This window comes from Siphateles boraxobius, unplaced genomic scaffold (genome assembly GCF_051911475.1).
Source record: "Siphateles boraxobius isolate OS27281-9 unplaced genomic scaffold, OSU_SipBor_1 22, whole genome shotgun sequence".
Lineage (NCBI taxonomy): Eukaryota > Metazoa > Chordata > Actinopteri > Cypriniformes > Leuciscidae > Siphateles > Siphateles boraxobius.
In genome coordinates this window covers 2,846,615-2,858,820 of record NW_027508833.1, presented here as the reverse complement: position 1 = coordinate 2,858,820, position 12,206 = coordinate 2,846,615, and the positions used below count along the sequence as shown (strand labels likewise).

Genomic DNA, 12,206 nt, shown 5'->3' with positions numbered 1-12,206 from the left:
AGCCAGCTATTACAGGAAAGGAGGCCGTGCTATGCTGCCAGTCAAATGGATGCCTCCTGAGGCCTTTATGGAGGGAATATTTACCTCGAAAACAGATACATGGTGAGTGCTGTAATATAATTACATACTTGATTCAAGTTCTTTTATATGCAACCCCACTGTTTTTCACACTATTTTTCCATAATTACTATGATTTTGTCTCACTTTCCCTCCTTTTGTCTTGTTTTTCAGGTCATTTGGTGTTCTGCTGTGGGAGATCTTTTCGCTGGGATATATGCCGTACCCGAGCCGCAGCAACCAAGAGGTGTTGGAGTTTGTTACTAATGGAGGTCGAATGGACCCGCCCAAGAACTGCCCTGGGCCAGTGTGAGTGGACTCAAAAATGCAGGATATTTATGCAGCGCTCTATAGAACAGAAATAGATTGCATTAAAAGCTGGCCAGTTTTCTTAAATATCAAGAATCTGTGATTGTCTGATGCATATGCATTCTAATTCTCAATTTGTCAGTCCTCATTAACTTTCCCACTGCTTTATCTTTTCGGTCTCTGAAAATATACTAATCAAATAATAATCAAACCTTGGAAGCTGGAGTTTTGATTTAATTCAGTTTCTAATCTACCTTGATCTTGCAGAGCTGATCTTTGAAATAAAACTAAAGAAGGCTTCTTTTATATCTGAAAGTAATAAGACCTATACTCATCAAATCTAGACATAGATGAAGTGATATCAAGTGAAGATAGAACAGAAAGGAAGAAAATACAAATATTATTTTGTTTGTAAAATAGGTACCGGATAATGACACAGAGTTGGCAGCATCAACCAGAAGACAGACCAAACTTCTCAACTATTCTGGAGAGGATTGACTATTGTCTGCAGGTATTACATCTGAAAACTTTGTCCGTTCATGCTGTGCAACAGTAGGTTTGTTAGAAGTTCACCGTACTATTATGTATACTTTTCGTATACAGTATAAAGTAGAGCACATTGTATGGAACAATCTTTGTCAAAATGTAATCTTCTTAATTCATATTTTAATTTGTCTAATTTAATTTAAGTTACAATATTAATTATCTTTTAAGTGACACATTTTTAATTATTTTTTTTGTTTGTCTAACTAAATCATTAAAACTATTTTTTTTAACCTGTTAAACTGGCAAGTTTGAATCCTTGGCTAGATAACAGACTTTTCAATTCCCCTAGGATCCAGATGTGGTGAATGTGCCTTTGCCTGTCGAGTACGGCCCCATCCCTGAGGAAGAGGAGAGGGTACCCATGCGTCCCGAAGACCCTTCTGCGCCCTCCTTGCTTGTAACACCTCAAGGCACTGAGGATGCTCCATGTGTCACCCTCTCCGATCAGGCTAAGAGAGATGGTGAGGTCATTCTCATGGCCAGCCAATCTTCTGACAACAAACTACCGCCCGCTCCCCCATCTCAGCCTCATCCCCACCACCACCTCCAACCCCCTGTAGTCACTGCCCCCATACCAGCCGCCAAAACCTCCTCTACAACCCCCCTGACCACCCAGGATGGAGGACATGTGAATTTGGGCTTCATGCAGGCCCACCCATTGGAGAAGGAGAGCCGTAACGGGAAGCCCACCAACCTGTGGAACCCTACCTATGGCTCGTGGTTTCTCCAGCAGCAGCAGAAGAGGCAGCAGGCCCAGGCACAAAGGCAGGTGAGTGGCCCACGGATCCCAGGTGAAGGGCAGGAACAAGCAGGCCGGACTGTGACAGTAGCTGAAGCTTTGGGCCTGCAGCAACAGCACAAACAGCAGCAGTACCAACAGCAGCTCCAGCGCCAGCAACAACAGCAGCTGCAACAACAACAACAAGGCCTGTGTCGACCGCTTTTGCCCCCTCCTCCTCCACCTGCCCCGACACCTTTACTCCTGGATTCGGCCACCTTAGCACCAGTTCCGCTCTACAGACTACGACGCTTCCCATGTGGGAACATCGGGTATGGGTACCAGGAACAGGGCCTGCCCATGGAGCCTATGCCAGGGCCCCAGCCTCCTCCGCCTCATCCTGGCCAGCAGAGGCCCATCTCTTTGGCTCGGGCCGGTGGCCCCGAGGACAGCCGCCCGCTTTTGGTCACCATGGGTACAGTGCAGGACTCCAGACTCCCGAAAATGGAAGGACACAACGCCACTGTGCTGTAACCGTGCACGCTCTCTTTCAGTGCCCACTTTGCAAAACACTGTGCTGTCAACCTACGCCCACCTCTGCCAAGCCCCTTTGTGCTTTTCCTTTGTGCTTTTCAGCCATGAGTATGTAACTGGGAAAGGTTCTGCACTGGAAACTCAGAAAAAAACTTTCCCTAAGCATCAGTCATTGAAACAGAATGTAGATTGGATAAAGAAACAAGACTGTTGAGTTTCTGAAAGCCACATTTGAGAGACAAAAAACTAAACTGATTAAGCCCTCACAAGGACTAATTCTGTGAAAAAGACTATATTATATTGGTGATATTTTTCCATAATGGGGGAGAAAAAAATAAAACGGGTTTGTTGATGTTTGCTTGCCTGCTTGTTTATTTATTCATTTGTTAATTTATTATTTGGTGGTCATGTAAATTATTAATGGGTGTGCTTCAGAAAGCAGACTGCCCCCATTCATTACGTATCATTTTGTTCACTCTTGGACTTGGTTGGATTTTAAATGCAGGAGTTTTCATCTATCATCAAACATAATGAATTACAGAAATCTCAAATGGCTAGTGTGTGTAATACTGACGAGGATTGTTGGCTTTTTTGCAATGAGAAAACCTGTTGCTAGGGTGTTGAAATAAATACATGTAGCCACTGAAGAGACCAAGGACCAGTGAGGGAAGGCTCTTTCACAGGACTCATGTCAGGGACGTCAACATTAACATCTTTGCTTTCACTATGCTGACTTTTAATTTATTTAAGCTTAGAATAGGGAAAAGACCTGTCAGTTACTTGAGAAGATGAGCTTAAACTATCATTAATATTCAGGTTGGTGCTAGTCTGGATCATAAAAGCCAACATTGCCAAAAGGTTCACCAGAAAGTCTTAGCTGGTGAATGTTATCAACCAGCAGTCTTTCTGATAAAGCTGGTTGGCCAAGGAAGTTTGGTTGAGGGCATCAGCATACCTGCTTCAAGGTCAACATTTGTTTGTTTTTTCCAGCAAGGAACAGCCTTTGGCATTGTGTTGTACTCTATGTATCTAGTACACCTAAACCATCCACATAATGATACAAACTGCAAATTGTTCAGTAGCCATAAACAACATTTTGAAATGTCAGGAGAAAACGACTTTAAAAGTATTGAACGTTGAGAATATTAAAAAGTATGACTTTTGCACAACACAAGACCAGTATGATGTTGCATACTTGATGTTTCACTTACAGAGTTCAGTGAATTATAGAATGCTGACAAGAGTCATGTGAAAGGGCTTTGAGTTTATGCTGTTTGAAACTTTAGCATTGGCTGTGTAAGAAAAAAAAAATTTCAGCAATTTGCTTTTAGAAATAATATTCATCATTCCATTAGTTTACTGTTTGGCATTGGCATTGAAAAAAAAAAAGTTGTGTACATAAGAGCCTTACAACTGTACCTGCAGAACATCAACTATCTGTCATGCTCCATTGATTCCCGTTTCTTTAAGTAAAGGACTTTTGAATTTCAAGTGTATTGGTGATGAAAATTTGTTTTCAAATAGTCTGTCACTTTTATGTCTAAACAGTCATTGTTACAGTCATATTGCTTACTGTTCAGTTCTATCAAGCTGCTATTTCAAAAGCAAATGTTTGACATTCTTTTTCTACTATCAGAAAGAACTGTTGTAGTCTTTGATAGTGAGGGTTTTACAAAGGAATATCTTGTGGCAATTTTTACACTCTTTTTTTGTTAAATAGTGGTCTTGTGAAGAAAAAAAAGGGGGTTGTCTTTATTTTTTATTAATTTTCAATAATAATTGTATCTTTATTTTTAACCTTCATAGAAAGTTCTATATTAATACCATCACAAAATATGTTTAAACTATTTTATCCATATTCATTTGATACATGATTTATATCCCTCTTGACTTTATGATATCATAATTTACCATGTCATTGACACTGATACTGTTTTACATTTTCAAGAGAGGAATATTGTTGGCTTCACTTGGTCAGTTAACAGCTGAGGTTTAGAAGCTGTCTGATATGTTTAGGGAAGGCTGATAAATCAGAGTGGTATTGCATGAAGATGAAAATTAAGGATTTTAATTTTATTTATTTTATTTTTATTTTGCTGATGACAAAGTGACCACACTTGTAAAAATGTTGTAAAACCTTATTGTATCATGTATCTGTTAATCTCTGTAATTTGACATTCAATGATGAGATCTGAGAAATTAATAAATTACTATTTAATAAGTTTGGCCTTGCCCCCAAACACAAACTGTGTATTAAGAATGATCAGAATAACCATATACTGTTAACAATTTTCTTGTATTTTTACAGTACATTACTGGCAGCACGGCTGCCAGCAAGTTACTGTATTTCAATTTACAGTAAATGTACTGTAATTCATTGTAATGTGGTGTACTTCTGCTGCAACTAATTATACGGTATTGTACTGTAATATATATATATATATATATATATATATATATATATATATATACATTACTGCTAAATACTATAATTTTCAAAATAATTACTAATAATGATAATATTATACTATAATATAGTTATTGCAGTATATAAATCTATATGTAGTAATATTCTAATGCATCTTTAGAATAACTGCAAAACAAAAGACAATACAAACAATGTTCTAGTCAAGAATATTTTTTATTCATCAATTCAACTATTAAAACTATTTTATTTAAAACCATTGCATGTTCAGTTTACAGATATAAACAGCTTTCAAAGGGATAGTTCACCTAAAAATGAAAATTGCCATTATGTCCTCTCCCTAAATTTCTTCAAAACGTGTTCAAAATGTATGAATTTCTTTCTTCTGTTGAACACAAAAGATAATATTTTTAAAGGACAAGTTCGGTATTTTACACTTAAAGCCCTGTTTTAAGATTGTTTCTGATGAAATAGAAAGGTTAAGATTGAAATTTGGACAAATGCTGCTGTCCCGAGAATTTTCGGTTTCTGTGGTAGCAGGGAAATTCAGAAGTCTAGACTAGAGGAGTGCTGAACGGTTGTGTCGATGTGAAACATGGCAGCGGACAAGTCTTTTGTTAATGCTAACAAATTATTTTGAAAGCACTTAATTTTACAGTCCTGTTCCCCATGTACATACTTAGTTATTAGCCAGTTAGTGTAATTACTATAATTATGTACTAACCCTGAACCTACCTTTAAACCTAACCTTAACCCATGTAGATACCTTATATTACCCAGTACTTTCTTAGGTAAGTACGTTTATTTTGCATAGTGTTAATTTATTTAAATAGCGTTTCCATGACTTTTCAAAAGAGGAAAAAAAGTAGTGAGAGATTAATTACGGAAGTCATTTGAGAGTTTATATGTCAAATTTACCATCACACCCTAATTTTTAGTATAGCGTTTTTTCTCATGTACTCTGTACATACACTAGAGCTTGCAAAGAATTGTACAAAAATCTGTTCAATCTGATATAGTAAAAAAAAAAAAGACCACAAATGAACAAAATTGTACAACTGAGGCGAAGGTCATCTCTGACTGTGCAGTAACCACTTGACGACATAAACCATCACCGCTGGTGGACTTGAGCAGCAGGACATTGTGATAGAGTTCTCTCCTATCAATCAAGGTCACAGAGGGCAGGACCAACACACTGAATAATTGAACATTGACAAACGGTCAGATGAATCTTAATTGTTGCTTTGAAATGCAGATGGCAGGATCAGAATCTGGCATTAACAGCAGGAATCTATTGATCTATCCTGTCTAATGTCTTGGGAATGTGTTCCTCTCATAAATTAGGCCCATTAAAAACATTTGAGCAAGTGTGAATGTCACGGCATAGCAAAGCTTCCATGCTAACCCCGCGAGTCCTTTCATGGCCACAGCCCACCCATTTTCAAATGGATACTAATGCAGCATGTCACAAATCATTTCAAGCTGTTTCCATAAATATGAGTCCAATGGCAGTCCAATGCACTGAGCGTTCCCCTGAATTTATGGTATCGAGTAAACATAGAGCAGATGGCATAACATAAACAACATGGCTGCCCATGGTCACAATGTGGTATTTCCTGACCAATTCCTAATATCGTCCTAATCAACCATGACAAGCAATTAGATATTATGTTGAAAGCCGTTTTATTTAGGCAGCGTCATGGCGGGAAGCCTTGCCAATCATGAAATCTCATTAGTCAAAATCCCTCTGCTCATATTTTATGATGTGCTGTGATTATTATGTCATGCTGTTTCACTTTCCGTGTAAACAGCATGATGTGATGTTTAAAGGTACAACGCTGAGTTAATGGATGATTTTTGACACAAAGAAGATGTAAGTCGACCACGGAGAAAAACGGGGAGAGGTGACCTTTACTTGATAAAGTGGACATTAAGTTGCTGTATGAATTTAAACGAGTTCCTGGAAAATAGATTTCCAAAAGTTATAACTTGAGTTTTATAAGTGCACAAAGAGGATCTTCAGTAAGTAGCCAACAAACTGCTTGTACCAGTGGGTTCATTTTTCACAGCTCAAATCCAAATCCCACGCTTCAAGCTTTTGGGATTGGTTTACTGAATAAATTATTAATCCTATGACTAAATGAATTCATGTAAATAAACCAGTGCTCAGTTATCAGATGCTGAGAATAAACATCTGATTACCATCAAAAGGAAAAATCATTTTGGACCTATTATTTAATTTTTTTTCTCTGATTGATTATTTACATTTGTTATAGTCTTTGTATGTTTTAGAACATTTTCAATTTGGATCAGAATAGTTAATGTGATGAACTTGATGGGAACTGACTACAATCTAATAAAAAAATCACATTTATTGCGTCCAAAATTGCATACTGAGTAGGTTTTATATTTTATGCATTTTTTATGCATTATCCATGAACTTTGGAAATATAAAAATGTACATTCTAAATAGTATGAATGTGTATAGTATGAATGAAATCTGAGTGAGGTAGAAAACAAAACAGATTTTAAAATATTAGAACTTTTTATTGTTATCAGCTGACAAATTCGCCAAACATTCTTTGTGCATTACATTTAATAAATCAGTTTTACTGCTAAAATACTAAATTTAAATTCACATAATACACATACTCAACACACAGCTAAGCAGATAATGTACAGACAGTACAAAACATCCCTGTGGATACAGGCTGAAATGTGCAATTCAACTTCCATTGGAAATTTTATAACCCTTATCATTTACTGATTTTATGTTGTTGTTGCCATCTTTCACTCTCATGTGTTTCTTTTTAGAATTTTCTGATATCATAAACAACTCATTAGTGCAAAATGATGATTCTTGAGGAATCATTCATCTGTATGTCTTGCATTTATACTGACTGTAAACTCATCCTAGACATTATTTATTTAAATATTTGTAAAGGAATTAAAAATTAAAGGGATGGAACATATAAGTGAATCAATAATTGAAACCAGTTAAATTAAATTATCTAATATACCTAACTTATAGGAATGATCTTCAAAGTATGGAAAACCCTACTTGCTTCATTATTATGGTTCTTCTCATCAATTGTTTGATTTGCTATTAAATGTAAATTCTGTCATTATTTACTCACCCTCATTGTGTTCCAACCCCGTAAAATTTCCGTTCATCTTTGGAACACACAGATCTTTTTGATGAAATCTGAGAGTTTTCTGCCCCGCCATTGACAGCTACACAACTACACTTTGACGCTTCAAAAAGATCCTAAGAGATCGTAAAACTATTCCATATGAATTGAGCGCTTTAGTCCAAACTCTGAAGAGACACAATCGCTTGATATGATGAATGGATTGAATTTAGAGTTTTATTCACATAAAAACATTCATTAACTCACATCAGTTGTTCAAGCAACATCAGTTGTGAAACTCAAGCACGTTCACTTAACGTGTGATAACCAATGAGGTTCGTTCTCGTGTTACGAAGCACGTTTGACCTTCAGCAAGAACCAATGAGGTTTATTCTCGCACGTCCATCAGGTTCAGCGTTTATGTTCGCTGATCAATATTCATGTTAATAAAAGCCTAAATTCAATCTGTTCAACCGTGTCTCTTCAGAAAATCTGGACTACATTGCTCAGTTCATATGGATTATTTTCACAATCTCTTTGTGAACTTTGTGAAGCATCAAAGTGTCAGTTGCGTAGCTGTCAATGGAGGGACAGAAAACTCTCAGATTTCATCAAAAATATCTTCACTTGTGTTCCGAAGACAAACTAAAGTATTACGTGTTGGAAACAGCATAAGGGTGAGTAATAAATGACAGCATTTTCCTTTTTGGATGAACTATCCCTTTAAAACATCCCAAAAGAAAAACTATATCCACAAAACCACTTCTGATTTGGGTTTAAACTACCAGTGGTAGCTTGATTTAGTCTTCTTTGTTTGGTCTGTTTTTTCTCGTTGACTGACTTCATAAAACTGACGCAAGTTTCTATAAGGTATCTGTTATTACAGGCAAAACAAAAACCTGTCAGCTGAAACAACTGCTGCATCATCTGTGGAACAATCAAGTTTTGATTCTCTGAGCTGATTAAATCTTGGATTATGATAATATTAAAGTGCTTATTATTTCATCGTAACTGCTCTCGCATCAAGAGGACAGATTACGAGTTTCTGAACGTGCGAGTGCCATGTTCTGAAGGGACTCACACCTGCTGACAAGAGTAGACTAACTAAGCTATGCTTCATTCTCAGATAACTTCTGAGGGGATTTGAGGAGCTAATATTGTTACAGTTATTGAAGTTATCAAATTGTCTGAACTTCTTAAATCCTGCTATTCAAGTCATTGTCTTCACCCACAGACTTTTATTAAAGTGCTCCGATATTGCTACTGTTTACTTCATCAGACGCATGTGAATTTAAACCTCAGAAGAATTCAAATGTAATATTTTCTCCCAAACATAATAAATAGCTAGTTCACAAAATGGAGTAAACAGTTTATCAGCAGTGAGCGTCTGAGTCTTAGTGCAGTTAGAAAGAAAATGTCTCCTCAGGTTGGCTGAAATGTCAAAACAAATCCATAGAAACAAAATGAACCGAAAGCCGGATGGGTGGAGAGATGGGAAGCCCATTTTTCAGCGTGTGGCGGTCTCAGCTGCTTTCATCCACCAACTTGGCTCCGTTGATACCACGGTACGTGACCCTGCTGGGTCGCACCAGAACCCCATGGCCAGGTCGGCAGCTGAAGTAGCGTCGGTTGCCCACGGAACCATCGTTTTTTCCTTTCGGGCTTCGCAGCTCGAGGCCGAGCCAGAGGCCGGGGGCAAAGTCAGCTGTGCCAATGTAGCGGATGCTGCCCATCTCATTGGCACTAATTAGCAAGACCTGCATGCCCAGGTGGAGTTTGACAGTGCCATCTGAGCCAGAGGAACTGGTGGTGCCACCCACTCGGTTAGGCACTGGGCCAGCGCTGCTGTTCGCCCTTGATGTACCCCTGCCAGCGCTGACTGTGCTCCAACGGCGTCGCAAATTACTGGAGCGGTTCCTGAGAGACGACAAAGAGCATTTGAGAATGGGATACAAGGGACTAATTAACACTACAATGAAATTTTAAGGCGAAAAAAAACTTTCGATTTCAAGGCGAAACACTTTTGGTGGGCTGAAAAATCATTGACACTAGAGGTCGAGCGATAGTGGATTTTAGCGATAATGATAACTAGGCTGGAGCACGCTGGCCGATAACGATTAATCAATCAACTGATAGTTTTTAAAAAAAGGAAACTGAATCAAAACAAACATAACAAATGAAAAAGTGCTGAACTTTTATCATAAACATTTAAAAACAATACTGAACCATGAAAATGATTAATATATGAATTATACCTTGATCATTCATGTTAGTTTATAATGCATTAACTAATGTTAAGAGATACAAACGTATGTAAAAATGTATACAAACGTATGTAAAAATGTATTTGTAAATGTTGAAATTAGCAATGAACAATACTTTTATTAACCTTAGGTAATGTTAGAAATGGACTCTTGTCTTAAAGTGTTTATCAGTGTTTCAACCGCAGAAAGAAGTCAACAAAACAGCTTGTGAACAATATGTCAAGTAATGTTACATCTACCTCAGGAAAACCATTCAATGTCAGGTACAAATAAAATAACTCATTTAGCTAAATATATTCACTGTATTAGTCATTACATTTTTACTAAACCGGTTGTCTTCATTATTTATGTTTGAATAAATATGTCATGAAAACAAGTTAAAGTCACCGTTTAAATGTTTATATTTCATCCATGAATTGGAGTAGAGATAAAAACATCATTACAAAGTTGATATGTACAATTGAAATGTTTATACACAACCATTTGTTTTTATTTGAGTGTTGGTCAATACATACATGCAATTAATTAATTGACTATTAAATAAGATTAATTTTCAATTTTGGTTTCAGTAAAAAATAAATAAAATAAATAAATAAAAATATATTAATACTAAGTAATACAAACAATTAATACTAATTATTACATACATTTCAACCAAAAAGTGCCTGTTTTGAAACTAAAGGAATCTTTGAGATTTGGGCTTCTTTAGATTTTGAAAAAAAAAAAAAAAACGATAATGGAAATGAGGACAGAAAATGATATGCTATAACTCAAACCACATTTCTCCATCATGAGCACCAAGGTTCAATGTATGGACGAACCACCGAGCCACAACTCCTAGAGAAAAAATTCTTTACGTATTAACATTATTCCTACCTGCTTGCTTGACCTTTGCGACTTGGTTCTTTCTGAGTAGCGATGGCTGAGGAAGTGCTGAAAGTGCGTCGAATTCCTTTATTAAAACAAACACAGTCATCCACTGAAAAAAGACCAAATATCTGAAGAACGACAGTTTTATATGAAAAAATGAATGAATAAAAACTGTTGTCAGTCATACAAGATTTGACAGAGGAGAGGGAATCAGACAGCAGGAATGGCTCACCTGTGAAGGAATAGTTCATCCGAGACGAGGACAGCTCTGACAGACAGTCCACTGAGCCATGAATCCTGCTAGTTAAAACAAAGTGAATGTTCAGTATTGCTTCTTCCACTGCACTTGAAAAACTGATGCTCTGGCAGAAAACTGTCAAGACACATTATTTTACCCTTGCGTATACTCTGTTAGCTGTCAAACAACACATTTATCACTTCAAAATAGTGACAGTCACATGGGTTTATTTTGACAAATGCTTGTCAAAATTGTCACAAACAATTTGACATGTAAATATGTAGCAGGAACAAAATCACAAATCTTTACACGTTAGGATGGGGGGACGGGGACGGAATGATTCTCCAGCGGACTGGTAAAAACTCTTTGAAATTAATATCTTTGAAGTCAACATGAAAAGCCAGACTTAAATATGAGCTTGCAGTACATTTTTTTTTAAAGACAACACCACATTGACTTGACTTCCAACAATCTCGTTTGAGGAGGCATTATCAAGAGGATGTCGTCAAGTTCGGTCATATTCGTAATTTAAAGTATGACAATTCAATTTTTAGTTTTTTACATTTGACATTTAAAATGACATTATAATAGTCCAACAAATGTTTGAGGAGCTTCAAGAAATATATTAAAAATAATTATGGACTATATAGTAAATTATTCTAAAAAAAAAAGTGTTTATTAAGACTTCAAATCATCTCAGCATACCTGAAGAGTTTTGGTTATTTTTAAATTGACCTTTATTTGCTATTATTCCTGTAATCTTTGCTAACCGACATTACAAACGATACAAGATTAGAAACAGTAGTCTGCATCACATACGACATTTTGGTGAAACCTCTGCACATTTCAGATCATTTCTTCATTACTTTCAATCTACAACTCACTACATGTGCATCAGCAGCCGCTCTACCAGTTACTTTCTCCTTCCCATCTTTCCTCTGCTGTGTCATCCTCTCTTCCCTCACCCACACAATTCTCATCTCTGGATGTGAACATCGCAACAGACACTTTGTTCCACTTTAACATCTTTCCTAGACAATATCTGTCCTCTCTCCTCCAGGCCAGCACGTGTGACTCCCTCTAACCCCAGGTTATCTGATGTTCTTCGTGAACA

At 36.9% G+C, this 12,206-nt stretch overlaps 2 protein-coding genes across 5 annotated transcripts in view; one reads left to right on the top strand and one right to left on the bottom strand.

Annotated features, from left to right (window-relative positions):
* The window catches only part of alk (ALK receptor tyrosine kinase), a 510,023-nt gene extending 505,638 nt beyond the window's left edge, over positions 1–4,385 (top strand). For both annotated transcript variants that reach the window (XM_077238337.1, XM_077238336.1), the window contains 4 exons: positions 1–102; positions 232–366; positions 787–877; positions 1,202–4,385. In XM_077238337.1, coding sequence (XP_077094452.1) covers positions 1–102; positions 232–366; positions 787–877; positions 1,202–2,164 — 1,291 coding nt within the window. In that variant the 3' untranslated portion in view covers positions 2,165–4,385. The remainder of the gene's footprint in view (positions 103–231; positions 367–786; positions 878–1,201) is intronic.
* A 2,730-nt stretch (positions 4,386–7,115) lies between these two features.
* The window catches only part of LOC143746506 (CAP-Gly domain-containing linker protein 4), a 62,885-nt gene continuing 57,794 nt past the window's right edge, over positions 7,116–12,206 (bottom strand). The window contains exons 13-15 of one of the 3 annotated variants that reach the window (XM_077238339.1): positions 11,087–11,151; positions 10,861–10,936; positions 7,116–9,637 (exon numbers count right to left, since the gene is read on the bottom strand). In XM_077238339.1, the coding sequence (XP_077094454.1) occupies positions 9,244–9,637; positions 10,861–10,936; positions 11,087–11,151 (535 nt within the window). In that variant the 3' untranslated portion in view covers positions 7,116–9,243. Of the gene's footprint in view, positions 9,638–10,856; positions 10,937–11,086; positions 11,155–12,206 lie in introns of those variants that run through there. The other 2 variants (XM_077238338.1, XM_077238340.1) reach the window with 2 other exon arrangements.